This window comes from Planococcus citri, chromosome 5 (genome assembly GCF_950023065.1).
Source record: "Planococcus citri chromosome 5, ihPlaCitr1.1, whole genome shotgun sequence".
NCBI classification, from domain to species: domain Eukaryota; kingdom Metazoa; phylum Arthropoda; class Insecta; order Hemiptera; family Pseudococcidae; genus Planococcus; species Planococcus citri.
In genome coordinates, this window is record NC_088681.1 from 19,820,424 (window position 1) to 19,835,765 (window position 15,342).

Genomic DNA, 15,342 nt, shown 5'->3' on the forward strand with positions numbered 1-15,342 from the left:
ATTTAAATAAACACTTCGAATTTAATTACTTTTCCATTTCCACAGAATTGTTTTTATTTTTGGGAGGGAAGGGGCAAATCATGGTGGCTGAGGGTCTGTTTTTGTTCTCAAAGGCTGTGAATCGAATTTAAATTTCATGTAAGTAAATCAATTCAATCAGGTTGGAAAACAATTTCAAAGATCCAAAACATTCTATTGTGTTTTTCTGATATTGAAGTAGGTATTCTGAAAAGAAATGGAATACCTAATTCGGGTTTTCAGCCATCATTTGAGGTAAAAATAACTTGTTGTGCACTCCACTGAATATTTCTATGCTCAAAATACATTTGTAGCTTTTTTCATTTATTTATTTATTTATTTAGGTATTTATTTATATTTTTATGCAGTTTGATTTTTTTTAGTTTATTTTCATCAATTATTTATTTTTTTTTTGTAGGGTGAGGGGCAATAACACGAATTTTCCTAGCCAGGGTAAAATTTCCTTCAGCCAGAATCGTAAGTATGCATTTTGATAATCAAAAATAATTTCTTTCACTCGTTTTAATCGCGTTTCTTCTTCCATTATGACCATTCTATGAGTAGATAGGTACTTTTGTTCATTTTATTATCAGTTTTTGGTTTTATCATTTGATCAAAAAAAGAAACTATACCTTTAGCCTAGGTCTCGTTGTATTCACAATCTTATCTTAAGCATGCTTAGTTACTTCAAAGTTCAAATTCTTTTCCAACAATGACAGCTAGGTACTTATAAATAGCTTACATGTCGGTTACGCACTAGCAGTCCCACTTCTCATCGTATTTTAGTAAAAATGAGCTAGTATAATTTGAAAACTCCGTTCTTTTCCGCGGTTTCAGCTATCGCTATGTGTAGCTGTGTGTGTATTGTAGGTCGTTGCCAGTTGACAGAAAGAAGGAGTGACGGAATGACGCAATGCACACGTGGACAATAATGGTAACCATAGCTCACTTTTATTATTACCTATGAATGTATTCATGTAGGTGATCGCACCATTCCATTAGTGCTTTGTTTTTAGTTTTTAGGAATCGCGTTCTAATTTATTTAACTTCCGAAAAAAAGTCACGATGAAACTTATTTACGAATACGAAGATTCAATGCGACAATGCGAAACATTATTGAACGAAAACTTCACCAAGCTCTTGACGTAAGTACCTACCTATTTATAAATAAACATATCATAATTCAAAGCATTTCAAATATAAGTAAGTGCATAATTAATTTTTACATTTGCCTGTTTCCTTATCAGCTACTCAAAATGTAAAGAGCCATCTCTATCACAATGCTCTGAAAAGGATGACATGTATTCAATTATAAAATATAGCCTTGACACGATTCAAGAGAATATTGTGACATTGAAAACAGAGTATGATGATTTAACTCATCGCTACAAGAGTTTGTTAGCGGATAAATGTGTTGAAGAATTCCTCAAGTAGGTATATCCGGTATATGCGTTTTAAATATTTTACCAGTGTCATATCATGTCTTACCTAACTATACTTTTGTTCGATTTTCAGCTATTTGAATTGTCAAGAATCATTACGATTGAAATTCATTGAACTAATCGAACGATGCAAATGCATAAATTCGTGTTTAGATGATCTCTGTCGCATTTCTGTTGAAAAGTTGAACGAGAATTCATCGGAATGCTTTCGTGTCACGTGCAATAATCGATGGAAAGTATTATTCAAATCACATCCAGCTTCTCAACCTGATACTCCACCGCCGCAGCTCGATCAGGATCAAGACGATGACGATGACAATTCTGTTCCTGACCCGAATTATATTTGTGAGACGATTTTGTTTATTCCTAACGATGAAACTGCCGAAGAGTTGAGTTCTACGAAACATCCGTTAAAATCAACAATATCTTGTACCTCTTCTTTAGCATCTACTCATCCTACATTGCTGGAATGTTTATCTCGAGATTTCGATGATAATACGACTACAGTGACTGAAAACTGCTCAACAAGCTTTCCGGCAATTCAGAAAGGGGAAGAATTCAAAGAATCTTTTACATCTACTCATCCTATATTGCTGGAATATTTATCTCGAGATGTCGGCGATGATACGGCTACAACAGTGACTGAAAACTACTCTACAAGCTTTTCGGAAATTCAGAAAGTGCAAGAAGTCAAAGAATTAGTCTCATCGGAACAAAATGAAATTTTGAGTGAGTTAAACACTGACTGGTCTTTCATTTAAGTAGGTACATATGATTCAAATGATCTAATTTTAATAATTTTATATTCGATTTGCATTATAGATATCGAGCCATCAATTAGCAACATTCCATTAAAATGCGCCAAATGCGGTCAATTGTTCGTAGAAGAGGACTTTTTAAATCAACATATTCTAGAACACGAACACGAACCAAATCCAGAATACATGTGCAGCGTTTGCGGCGATTTATTCCACAAGAAGCGTGAAATGCTCGAACACGAACTGCAGCATGTTTCAGAAAACGTCTCAAAATATTCAGCTAGCTGTAAATATTGCGAATCTAAGTCACCTTTACCTACTCACCGACGTACCGATAACTGTTATTTTTATTGCTCGTATTGCAATCGTCGATTCAGTTTTAAAAATCAGTTGGTCAATCACGTGAAAAAGCATTTATTGATGAGTTTTAGAAAAAATAGAAAAATACACCGCTGTACTTTTTGCAGCGCAACATTTACTACAGTTTGGGCTAGAAAAACCCATCGTGAGAAAAATTGTCATGGGGTGCGGAGATGTTACTGTTGTATGATCTGCGGAAATAGGTACAAGTTCGATAGTGATCTCGAAAAACACTTGGAAAAAGGATTTTGTACGCTTAAATAGGTGAAGATATCCGGCAGGTACCTCGATAAATAATTCCTCCTTATTATGAACGTTTTTTTCTCGCGATTTCAGAATTTTTTTTAAACGAATGAAAATTTGGTCTCTACTTGTAGTTTAATGTGGAAAATGTGCCAGCATTGTTCAATTTCTCGTTCATATTTTTGAAAATTTGATCGGTAACATTAACTCTGGTCTTTTTTTTTTTTTTAGTTGTTTTAGGTGAGTAGTCACTTACCTATATTTGTGATCTAAATTTTCATTTTATACTTTCGTTATTTGTTATATTGCGTACCCATTGATGTGCGTACCATATTAGCTAATGCTGTGTAGATAATATTAGTTTTTCTTGTTCTATTAAAATACATTCGTCGAATTATCTACATGTACTTAACTACCTATATAATCAAACACCGGAACTGAAGCTCTGAAGCTTCAAGCTTCAACGAAGCATTTATCGAGATTAATCGGTGCATCTACGAATTTAGATGAATAAAATCCAAGATCTGTCAATCTCAATACCCATGTTTGCCCTTTCACAACTTGTTCAGCATAGGCAACCCAAACAGCTGCAATCGACGAATACTAGTACAGGTAGTAGTTGAAAGGAAGATATTCACACGATTAGTTTCATTCAAAATTAACATTGTACAATAAAAGTATAGGTACGTAAGTATAGGTGAAGTAATGGCTTCTGAAATGAGTACAAATCAAAACGATTATTTAGTTTGATTTGAGAAAATTTAAAATACATCCTTACCTATCCAACTTGTTTTCAACTGCACTTTTTCGCGAATTCTGGGAAAATTTCACAGTAATTTTTTGATGATTTTTGTTACTTTTATAGTTATGTATTTCAACTGTCCTTTTTTGGTGTTTTTTTTTTACAACAGTTTGAAAAGTTTTCGACATTTTTTCATGCAAATATGGTACTGACATTTTATCACTTTTTAAAAATGTTCAGTAATTTCTGTACTTTTTGATTAGTAGCTATTTTGGTATCATTGTTATTATAAGTGTTTTGAAGACTTTTCTTTCTCCCATTTTTGACAAATTTGTTGAAATTTCATGTTTTACTATTAGTGGTTTTCAATGATTTTCCAAGTATCTTTGGCAATTTAATTTCACTGAAATTTCATATTTGTACGTTGATTTTCAGTGATTTTATTGCTTCAAATCATTTTGAAAACATTCGCTGTGAGGATCGATTTAGATAACGTCATGAACGAACGGTTAATTTGAAAGATGAAACGATTCGAGTACGATTAATTAGATGGCCTTGCAATACTAAGCTTGTAAACGTATGAATGACGTACATGAACATGTGATTGTAATGTATGATTCATCCTTTTGTTTCGTCGGTGACCTGAAAACTGAAAAGTGAAATGTACCTACTCATTCGTCCTCGTATAAGTTCAGTATTTTCTGAAATAATCGAATGCATTGCTCTTGAGGTCTTGATTATTTATACCTAGTTTATAATGTGTGAAATTTATAAATTTGGAGTTTTTGAACATTTGAACCATTGTAATTGTAAGTACATGTAGGTATGTATTATTTTAGTCATTAAAAAAAATTCATTTGTCGGATGTCGGATCTTTCAACTCATCTCGATTGCCGACACCGTTCCTCTGGATTCTGGACACCTTTTTTTTAAAAATTTGTATCTTAGTTGTATCGTATCGAGCAATTCTGAATTTGAAGGCTTCAGCAAATAGTAACGGACTGATACATTAAATTAAATCATTGAAAGTATTTTAGAAAATAGGAAAAAAAAACCAGAAAATAAAAATTTTTAAAAAAATTCAAAAATTTTGAAACTTTTGAAAGCGAAAATAGCGACCTCTGGTTTGTAGATTAAAAGTGCGAATCAATGAACTGAACCACATGAAAAAACCTGAATCCTGCGAAAAACCCGCTCTTTCTTGTTTGTTTTATTTTCATTTGATATGACGAAATGAGGTGAGGCAAAGCATTGTTCTATTGCACAATCGATTGTAATTTTTGTAGCTGGAGCAATAATATTCTCTATTCAGTTCAAGCATAAATTTAGGAGTAATTTCGCGAAATACCTCGTTCAATCTGAATAATGTCATCGAAGAATAACGTTTGTACGATGCAGTTCGTTTACAACTATGAAGATGGTATACAAAGTTACGAAAAATTATTGGAGAAAAACTTCATCAAACTTTCTGAGTAAGTACATGCAGTCTTATCAGTATTCGAAATGCTTACTCATTTTTTGGTATTATTAATTCACATTTATGCATTTCCATCATCAGGTACTCGAAATGTCGAGATGCTTCTTCCTCAGAGTTAGAAGAAATGAACGACGTGTACATAGTTGTGAAGAAGTGCCTCAACACAGCCCAAGAGAGTATTGCAACGTTAAAATCGGAGTATAGTGATTTAACACAACACTTCTTGCATGTTTCCGAAAATAATTTCAAATACGAATTCCTAAGGTAACTCTATGTCTATAAATAGCTTGTGTTTCAAAATGTCACCTGTGTTATATTATTAACTCGACTAACAAAAACGTGCATTTTCAGCTACTTGGAACGTCAAGAGGTACTGAGAATGAGGTTTCTCGAATTCATCTATAAATTCAAACTTTTGAACTCTCGTTTGGATGATATTCTGTGTGGCAAGGTTGTCGAAACGATGAATGAAGATTCCGCCGAAAGTCCATCAGAATCTGCCCATGCTACTGACGATAATTTGAACACCAAATTCGATTCGTCTTCTGGTTTGGAATTAGGTACTTCGGAGTCATTTCCAAAATTCGATTCTCCTATGGCTTCTGCGACCGAAATCTTGGAATCGTTGTCTCGTAATGAAGGTGGCGAAGTATACTACTCAACTATTACCAGTACTTTGAGTGAGTTACGATCGCCGATCAATCAATAGCATCCTTATCCGAGTACATAGATTGATTTATTCATGTTTTTTTTGTTATATTTTCTTTTTGCTGTTTTAGAACTTCGCAAATCATACGTTTGCGTCACTTGTGGTCGTCGTTTAAGTACGAGAAATGCTCTGAAAGCCCACATATTAACTATACATCAAGGTGTGAAACCATTTAGCTGCGCCGTATGTGGCCAGAAATTTACGCAGAGATCTGGTAGAAATCGTCACCAGCAAACGGCTCATGTGGAAGGAAAACCCTACTGCTGTACGAGTTGTGATAAAAGATTCAAAAGTGAGTTCAATTTGGAAAGGCATTTGAAACGTAATCATTGCACACTGAAGTAGGCATCAATAACGAGTGATTCGACGACTCGAAATCAACTCGATCGTTCTCGTGATTTTGTCTGTAGTTCCTGTTGCATAGTTGAATGTATCCTCGACATTGTTTTTTTTTCGGTGAATTTTGTTGTATTATTTTTTTAGCCTTTTTAATATCTAATTGGCTTTCCTAGTGCATTTTAACTCATTACTTTTTTAACTCTTTTGACTAAGTAGGTATATAATTTATGATTTAGGTTAGGAAGTGTTGAATTTTAGTGCCTTCATGGTCGTTTTTTAGTTTATTAAATACCTGTTAGACTGATTCAAAGTTCCATTAGTTAGGTCTTCCTATAGTTCCTTGTGTTATGTTTTTATTTTTTTAAGATGAAAATAGGAATACACGATATGGGTCATTGTGAACTGTTTAGCATTAAAAATTGGCTGAATAAATTTATTTATCTGAATACATCGACTTCGAACGAAATGGAAAGAATTTTGTGCGCAGCTTTAATAAAAAGACTTTATTTTTCAGTTCGGTTGAATATTTTTGTATGAATTTCATTTGGAATTGTTTATCATTTTATCTACAGATGAAAGTTCTATTCAAGTAAAATCATGTTCAGTATGGTTTGAATGGGACGAGTTTTCTCTTCTCCCTTCAGTTTTATGGTGATAATGTGATGAGAAGTAACACACGATGCATGTTGATTTTTGCAACACTTTATCTTGCTATTATTATCTCTGCTTGAATAATTTACATGAAATTCGATTTGTATCCTTTAGTTCAGTTTTATATTGAACCGGGACTATTATCTATATGTACCATTAGCTAATAAACACACATCAATATGAAGTATTTCTACGAATATGAGGATTCTATGAGGCAGTGCGAAACTTTACTCGAGAAGAATTTCTCCAAGCTCCGCAAGTAAGTAAAGGTAAACATTTCGTAATTCAAACTAATCGTTTTGAATGATCAATTATTTGTATATTTTTATTCAATCAACAGATATGAAAAATGCCAAGATGAGTCATTTCTGCTCAAGCGCACGAAAAGGAACGACGTGTACATAATTGTGAAAAAGAAACTGGACGCGGTACAGGAAAATATTTCCAGTTTGAAATCAGAATACCATAGTTTAACTCGACTCAACTTTAATTTAAGTTTATTTCAATGTAATTTTACCGAAAAATACTTCAAGTGAGTTTTGATTGAATCATTATAGGCATTTACCTACCAACAACTTTTAGCTCTTGAATTACTTACATATACCTAGGTACCTAAATAATATTTTGTTTGATTTTCAGGTACTTGGTGCGCCAAGAGGCATTACGATTAAAATTCATTGAAATAATCGACGAGTGTAAACGTATCAACGCCTCCTTAGATGATATTCTCAAAGACTGCTCCGTTGAAGTGTCGAACGAGCAATATTGCAATCGAAATCAATCGAACTGTTTTGACGCTACCTCCGATCATTCGAATGCAGTGTCCGGATTTGATTTATGGTTATCTGTGCCGAAACTCGAATGGGACGAATTTGAGACGTCTTCTTTTTTAAATGAACTCGCTAAAGATCTGGTTTCATCAGAACAGTCAAATTCAACTAAACTGTGTACTTCTCCTACAGATAATGTATCCAAATCGGTCGATTTTTCGTCCCCAGATTTAAAAGATAATCCAGCTGTGAAGAAATATTACTCGACGAAGGTTTTAGGAGCCGAGCCAGTGAACGTTTCGGCCTCATCGGAGCGAAATGTGGCCTCGAGTAAGTTGTGCACATGCAGTGGTACCTATTCATTTACTTCTTGTACCATTTTATTCGGTCGACTGTCCAAATAGCGAAAATGCTCTAGAAATTTATTTACACTGTAATTTTTAGAGCCCCGCGAAAAATTTAATTATTCTGACAAAATTGTTTTCTGAGTATTTTTGATGAATTTTGAGCTCAAAATTGAGCCACGAATCGTGATTATTTTTGGGATTTTTGAAAAAGTGACATGCGACCTATCAAAATGGGTTAAAATTTCGCGAGAAATTGAATAATGTTGAATTATTTTGACAAAAATGTACTTTGAGCGTTTTGAAAAAATTTAAATAGCCCAACATTGAGTCATGATTTTTTGTTTTTTGAAAAATTGTCATGTGACCTGTTAAATTGGCTTGAAATTTTGCGAAAAATTGAAATATGTGGACGAAATTGCATTGTGAGCAGTTTTGAAGAATTTTGAGCTTTAAAATCGAGCCATGAGTTTTCAAAATTTTTTATCAACACTTTTTTTGAACACTTCTGAAAAATTGTGAGCTCAAAATTGAGTCATGATTTATGAGATTTTTTGAAAAAATTGTGATGCAATCTATTCAGCTAGGTTCAAATTTTACAAAAAATTCAGTGTTTTGAGCATTTGAGAAGAATTTTAATATTTTGAGCCTAAAAAAAGTCATGATTTCAGATTTTGGGATTTTTGAAATTGATCAAAATGAGTTGAAATTTCAGCAATAAATCAAAATTTGCCGTAAAAACTTTTTTGAACCCTTGAATTATTTTAAGCTCAAAAATGGGTCTTTATTTTTGAAAAAGCTATCATGTAGCCTATCAAAGGAGGTAAAACGTTGACAAAAAATCAAAATTTTCCGTAAAAACTTTTTTGAACATGTTTGAAGAATTTTGAGACCAGAATTGGATCATTTTTTTTGGAATTTTTGAAAAAGCTATCAAGTGACTTTGTCAAAGAGGGTTGAAGTTTCGCAAGAAATTTGAATATTTTAACGGAAATGCATTTTGAACATTTTTGAAGAATTTTGAGACTCAAAATCGGGTCAACATTTTTGGAATTTGTGAAAAAGTGTCATTATGCTGTGTATTAAAATGAATTGAAATATGGCAAGAAATTTAATTATTCCGACAAAACTGTTTTTTGTGCATTTTTGAAGAATTTTGAGCCTCAAAATCAGGTCTTAATTTATGGAAAGGAATTTTGAACTCAAAATTGGGTCACAAATCGTGATTATTGCGATTTTCGAGAGAGTTCTCATCTTCTCATGCTATACCTATCCAGTATCCAAATCGATCAAGATTTCATCCCAAAATCACAATTTTATATCAAAACTATTTTGAGCCTTTTTATGAAGTACGTTGAGCCAAAGATGGAGTCATGATTTTTGAGATTTTCGAAAAAGTGTCATACGACGAATCAAAATTAGTTAAAATTTCGCGAAAAATTAAAATATTTCGACAAAAATGTATTCTGTGTAATTTTTAAGAATTTTGAACCTCTAAATCGAGTCATGATTTTTGAACTTTCTGAAAAAGTTTTATATGCGACCTACTGAAATGAGTTTACAATTTTTCGAAAAATTCAACGATTACAATCAAATTGTTTTTTGGACTTTTTGAAGAATTTTGAGCCCAAATTTTGTTCATGAATCATGATTTTGTAGCAATCTTTGAAAAAGTTCACATACTACCTATATTAAAAATTAAAATTAATTGAAATTTCGGCAGAAAATCAATTTCTATCAATAATTTTTTGCTGTAATTTTTAACCATTTTGATTTTTTCAAAAATACCAAAAATCAAGACCAGATTTATGGGCTCAGAATTCTTAAAAAGTTTTAAAAAAATGTTTAGACTGAAATTTTTGTTATTCTGACAAAATTTTAATCTATTTTGATAGGTTGCATGACAGCCCTAAAAATGATGACCTAGTTTCTTAGCTCAAAATTCTTCAAATGTGCTTAAAAAAGTAAAGGGACCCAATTTTGGGCTCAAACATCTCCAAAAAAGCTCAATTTTTTTTTGATTTTTTGACGAAATATCAATCAATTTTGAAAATTTTCAAGTTCATGACCCATTTAGAGCCCTTTCTTCAAACATGCTCAAAAACATAATTTTAAAAAAAAATCATTTTGAAAATCAGGGCCTTTCAGATTTCATTCTCCTATTGTTCAACTAAAAAAATCCAAAATACGTCTTTTCTGGAATTTTGACTTTAACACCCATATCTACGAAAAGCCAACTGAATTTTTGGACAGTTGGGCTGCAATAATTGCCAGTCAACTGAACACTTTTTGCCAATTGGACTGCATACTATTTGTTTATAAGCAGATTAATACCTACATTACTTTTACTCCTTTTTATTGTGACTTTTTCATTAGATCTTGGCCGTTCATTCTCATGCAACATTTGCAGTAGGAATTTCGCCAACGGAAGTAATCTAAGAAGGCATACGAGGATTTTGCACAAAGGTCTGAAACCATTCAAGTGCCCCGAATGTCATAAATCATTTTCAAGGGAGGACTGGATGAAAAGCCATGTACTACTGACACACGTTCAACTTCAAAATCGTTCAAAGTCTCGCCTCGAAAGCAATATTTGCGAAAAATATTCATCTCGGAGCGATCTGAATTCACACGAAGGATCAGTGAAATTGGAACATGCTTCAATTGCAACTCCTGCTCCGAAATTGTTCGAATATTCGCCCACCTTTTTGGGAACCAATGCAATTAATAAAATCGGCTCGGCGAATCGAGATAAAGCCGCAAGTAAGACGTTTCTAGAGCTGATGATTAATCACTCTTGGTCTACATTTTTTATGATCTGATTAAATTGGGTATACCTATGTTTTTTTCTTGTATTAGATCTTGGACAGGCAATCGTTTGCGGAATTTGTGGTCGAAATTTCAAAAGTAAACATCATTTGAATAGACACACGTTTTTGCATGTAGGTTTGAAACCATTCGAGTGCGCCGAATGCGGTAGGTCATTCTCACAGAAAGAAACTATGGAAGAACATGCACGTTTACTTCACAACCCCTATCACACCAGGCAGTATAAGTGCGATAATTGCGACAGACGTTTTACGTCTCAGAGCAGACTAAATGTTCATAAGCGCTTGGCTAGACATCTTTCCGCGTTTGAACTGCCATTTTCATCTCTAGATATGCATGGCGGAATCACTGTGAATAAATGTCACTTGGCTATTTTTTCCAGTACCAGGAAAGTGAACGAATCAATGCCCTGGAACCGAAATATACCTCCAAGTATGTTATTGCTATTGCCATTAATCTCTACTATAATTCGTCAGATGATGAAATTACGTTTGATTTCTTTTTATTCAATTGGTCTGGCAGATTCGAGTCAATGCGCAGTTTGCGACATTTGCGGTCGGATTTTCAGTAGGCCGCATGATATGAGAAAACATAAATTTTTGCATAGCGGTTTGAAGCCATTCAAATGCGGCGAATGTGGTAAATCGTTCGCAAGAAGAGAATATGTAAAGAAGCATGTACTGCTGACACATGTTCCTCATCAGTTGACTCTTGATTCTCTTAACTATTGCGCTCATTGTAATTATCGAAGTAAATTGATAGAAAACTTAGCCTATCATATAAAACGAGAACATATACCGGATTTGAATCTTGAAGATTTTAGCTGCACCCAGTGCGGTAGAATATTTGAACGAAACGGTGCCAGAAGACGTCATGAGAAAAACTTTCATGCAAAAGGAAATTTTTATTGCTGTACGAGTTGCGGTATGCGATACAAATACTCGCGCAGCCTTGCAAGACACTTGGAACGTAAACAGTGTTCATTTGAAGAGGGAGTATTTTAGTTTGTCAATTCGATTCGTCAGCATGTCTTAAATTCCTGTATAAGTAGTGGAAAATGTTCTAAACTTGTATGTATTGAGTTGTATTTTAATGTGGCGAATGTCATTGTCGTTGCATATACTTTTTTTTCGTTACTTTTTGAGAGTTCATCAGTGTACCTTTTGTTTTAAGTTTTGTTTTGATAGTTTCGTGATTTTGATTTGCATCACCAATTTCACACTGATGCTATAGTATAAGGTTTTTTTTTGGTTTTTGTTTTGTTGATTCGAAATATAAGCGTTATCTTTCAGTTTTTAAAAATAATGTATTTCTCATTTCTCTATGTTTTTCCTTTATTTGTTCCTTCATTTTTGCAAACATCACTAAAAAACGCTGATTTTTGCATTTTGATATGAGAATTGATAAGATCATTCTTATATCTCTCTTCATAGGTACCGGGTGTCCATAGAATGCAATACAATAAGGGCTTGTGAAAAACCAAAGTGGGAAAAAAATTTCCCTGAGTCAAAATTGAAAAATTGAATAACAATTGAAAAAATGTTCTTTTGAATTATTGTTTCAATGTAAAATGAAAGATACTCTTGTGTTTCATTGAAACAATCACTTGAACTTCCATTTTTCGCATGATTTATTGTTATTCAATTTTCCAATTTTCAAGCAGGGAATTTTTTTCCTGTTTGGTGACATAAAAATCCCGTATTCTTATTTCTTGGACACCCGGTGAATTCCGATTATCCGATTTGTGATTTCGATTTCATCAATTATTTTAGTTTAAGGGGATATTCTCAATACATGGTAGTATATCGGTTTGCCTGCCAAACGTAAATATAATTATTCAGAGCCGCGGATGCACGGAATGGGCTCAAATTTGAAATATATGCTTTTCAAGACATTTCGAACAATCCTATGCATGCATTTGTCGATACGTTGAATAGTTTTCGAAAAAATACGGTTTAATGAAATTTGGGACTTTTTGGTGAAAAATCCAACATTTTTAAAACTGTATTTTTTCGAAAACTATTCAACGTATTGACAAACGCATGCATAGGATTGTTCGAAATGTCTTGAAAAATATATATTTCAAATTTGAGCCCATTCTGTCCATCCGCGGCTCTGAATAATTATATCAAAGTTTGTTCCATAAGACTAATGTAAAATAAGGCATTTTGGTTATGCAATGAGAAAATTTGGTGTATTGAGAATATCCCCTTAAGGGCCGATTCCGCATACACGATTGCATACCCGATCCGCCTGATTTTCGAGTGTTGAGATCTCGAGATCTATCCGACGAAAATCGATGAAATTTGAAATATAGATACTATGAAGCAATTAGAAAAAAATGTCGGATGGGATTTTTGATTACTTGAATAGTTTTGGAATGATCAATGATTGAAAAGTGTTCAAATTTCGTTTATTTTCAATTTCAAATTCTGCGGAAAATACTCAATCAAATGAAAATCGCATCCGACATTTTCTTTTAATTGTTTCAAAGTATATATATTTCAAATTTCATCTAATTCTGTTCAGTAGATCTCCAGATCTGAAGATGCTTGGTGGTAAGCAAGGTTTACACGCTGCTAGTTTATTCAATTCAAGCAACCAGAGATGATCAAGGTACTTAAAAGTGAATGTACTTGAATTAAGTAAACTTGCAACGTGTGAATCTTAGTCAAGGATTCTGCCTGCTGCTTATGCAATAAAGTATGCGGAATCGGCCCTTAACTTACAAGTTTAACTCTAATCCACTGTATAATTAATGACCGAAAATACGACGTTATGAAGTATGTTTACGAATATGAAGAATCTTTACAGCAATGCGAAACTTCACTCACAAAACATCGCACTGAGCTATTGACGTAAGTATCAAAGTAAGCATTTTTTCATAAGTAGATACTTCAAACTGCACTAACTGCAGAATCATTTCCAATTATCAATTCACATTTATTCCATCAACAGCTATTCGAAATGTCAAGAGCCATCTCTATCTGAATCCAACGAAAGAAACCAAGTATTCGCAGTTATGAAACAAAAACGTGACACATCAGAAGAAAATAACTCACCGTTGAAGTCAGAATATGACGATTTAACTAGACACTGCGAGAGTTTAAGTTCATGCGAAGATGATTTTACTAAAAAATCCTTCAAGCAAGTCCACAGTGTTTTAAATTTTATCAATGGGTATGTGTATCAAATTGCTTGACTTTATTATGTTCAATTTTCAGGTACTTGGAACGCCAAGAGGCATTACGATTGAAATTTCTTCAAATAATCGACGAATGCGAAAGCGGAAACACCTTGGATAAAAATCACGATGGTTTTCCTGCAGCTTTCGATGCCGAATCGCACGAACCAAAGTCTTCAGTAATGAGTGCTGCTCTCAAAATGTACGACCTTTTGTCTTCAGATTTAGGTGACGATGTAGCTGAGGAGGAGGAGTTTAACGCAGCAACCCTTTTAGGTTTCCAGAAAGTTGGAGAATTTGTGTCGTCGAATCGAAATGTGACCTCAAGTAAGCTACAAATATATCGTCAGTTGGTCATCATGATTTTAATTTATTATAGCTGATTTAATTACGCTTGTTTCCTTCATACGACTTCCTTTAGCTTCATCGTCTTCAGAAATGAGCGCTGATTTCGAAACATACGACCCTTTGTCTTCAGATAATGTCGACGATGAGTTCAACTCAGCAACCCTTTTCGGTCTCGAAGAAGTTTCAGAATTTATGTCATCGAATCGACACGTTAATGTAGTCTCACTCTCAGGTAAGTCAATCGATCATAATCTTTTCAATTTGTTAGTTGATTAAATTACATAGGTAGAAATTCTAGGTAGGTATACGTTTGTTTTCATTTTATTTATTCGACTTCCATTCTAGATTTAAACCAGTTAGTCCTTTGCAACATTTGTGGTCGAGATTTCAAAACAGAGGATTTTTTGAGAAGACACATGTTCGTACATGATGAACAGAAACGATTTATCTATGCCGAGTCTAGAAAGTCGTTTGAAAAGCTGCTCAGTATGAAGGAACGTGTGCTTAAATACAACTCAGAATACATCTGTATCGTTTGCCGCAAATCTTTCCGTGAGAAGGTGAAGCTAAAGCAACACGAATTAGCTCATTTCTTCAAAAATTTATTGGAATGTTCAACCTGCAGTAAATATTTTAAATCTCATTCAGCTCTAACTGCTCATCAATGGTCTCATGATTGGCATTATTGTTACTGCGCTTATTGCAATCGTCGTTATCGAAGTAAAACCTCCTTAGTCTATCATATCCGGAGACAGCACTTACCAAATTTCAATTTTGTGAAATACGCGTGTAACATATGCGGTAAAACATTTTTTCTTGATAGCGATAGAAAACGTCACGAACGAAATATCCACAATTTACGTAGAAAATGATGTGTTTCGTCAACATCGATTTCTCGACTCGTACTTCAACGCGTCGAATTTCCATTTTTTTTTCACGTTAATTTTCAAGATTTGACCCATTAACTTTTTAAGTGTGTACTGTTTTAGTGAATTTATCGATTTTATCGATTGTTCAAGTTTTAAATAGACACTTATCTACGCTTACTTAATTCTTACAATTGATAATTATAATAAGTAGGTACATCACGTGCATGAATATGATGATGATGATGCCGTTAATTATGTT

The 15,342-nt window shown here is 33.6% G+C and overlaps 4 protein-coding genes across 12 annotated transcripts; all 4 read left to right on the top strand.

Annotated features, from left to right (window-relative positions):
• The first annotated feature begins 426 nt into the window (after positions 1-426).
• On the top strand, positions 427-3,220 carry LOC135849297 (zinc finger and SCAN domain-containing protein 2-like). 4 transcript variants are annotated; one of them, XM_065369664.1, is made up of 6 exons: positions 427-495; positions 889-952; positions 1,035-1,163; positions 1,266-1,448; positions 1,534-2,189; positions 2,283-3,220. In XM_065369664.1, exons 3-6 carry the CDS (start codon positions 1,084-1,086, stop codon positions 2,840-2,842), a joined length of 1,479 nt encoding a protein of 492 aa, XP_065225736.1. In that variant the 5' UTR covers positions 427-495; positions 889-952; positions 1,035-1,083; the 3' UTR covers positions 2,843-3,220. The 4 variants fall into 4 exon arrangements, with proteins under 4 accessions (XP_065225736.1, XP_065225737.1, XP_065225735.1 ...); XM_065369666.1 differs by lacking the exon at positions 427-495 and having other exon boundaries at positions 663-952; positions 1,534-1,805; positions 1,905-2,189; XM_065369665.1 differs by lacking the exon at positions 427-495 and having other exon boundaries at positions 657-952; positions 1,021-1,163.
• A 716-nt stretch (positions 3,221-3,936) lies between these two features.
• LOC135849307 (zinc finger protein 394-like) lies at positions 3,937-6,991 on the top strand. Of its 6 annotated transcripts, none has more exons than XM_065369683.1 (6): positions 3,937-4,801; positions 4,876-5,035; positions 5,122-5,304; positions 5,392-5,720; positions 5,820-6,041; positions 6,661-6,767. In XM_065369683.1, exons 2-6 carry the CDS (start codon positions 4,929-4,931, stop codon positions 6,741-6,743), a joined length of 924 nt encoding a protein of 307 aa, XP_065225755.1. In that variant the 5' UTR covers positions 3,937-4,801; positions 4,876-4,928; the 3' UTR covers positions 6,744-6,767. The 6 variants fall into 6 exon arrangements, with proteins under 6 accessions (XP_065225755.1, XP_065225753.1, XP_065225754.1 ...); XM_065369681.1 differs by having other exon boundaries at positions 3,937-4,386; positions 4,850-5,035; XM_065369682.1 differs by having other exon boundaries at positions 3,937-4,372; positions 4,850-5,035.
• Positions 6,860-11,987, top strand: LOC135849294 (zinc finger protein 184-like). The gene is made up of 6 exons (XM_065369660.1): positions 6,860-6,998; positions 7,080-7,271; positions 7,379-7,839; positions 10,230-10,616; positions 10,713-11,114; positions 11,205-11,987. Exons 1-6 carry the CDS (start codon positions 6,919-6,921, stop codon positions 11,684-11,686), a joined length of 2,004 nt encoding a protein of 667 aa, XP_065225732.1. The 5' UTR covers positions 6,860-6,918; the 3' UTR covers positions 11,687-11,987.
• A 1,280-nt stretch (positions 11,988-13,267) lies between these two features.
• On the top strand, positions 13,268-15,260 carry LOC135849300 (myoneurin-like). The gene is made up of 5 exons (XM_065369669.1): positions 13,268-13,540; positions 13,641-13,829; positions 13,907-14,193; positions 14,288-14,446; positions 14,560-15,260. The coding sequence occupies exons 1-5, from the start codon at positions 13,461-13,463 to the stop codon at positions 15,084-15,086; spliced, it is 1,242 nt and encodes a 413-aa protein (XP_065225741.1). The 5' UTR covers positions 13,268-13,460; the 3' UTR covers positions 15,087-15,260.
• Positions 15,261-15,342: the final 82 nt, after the last annotated feature.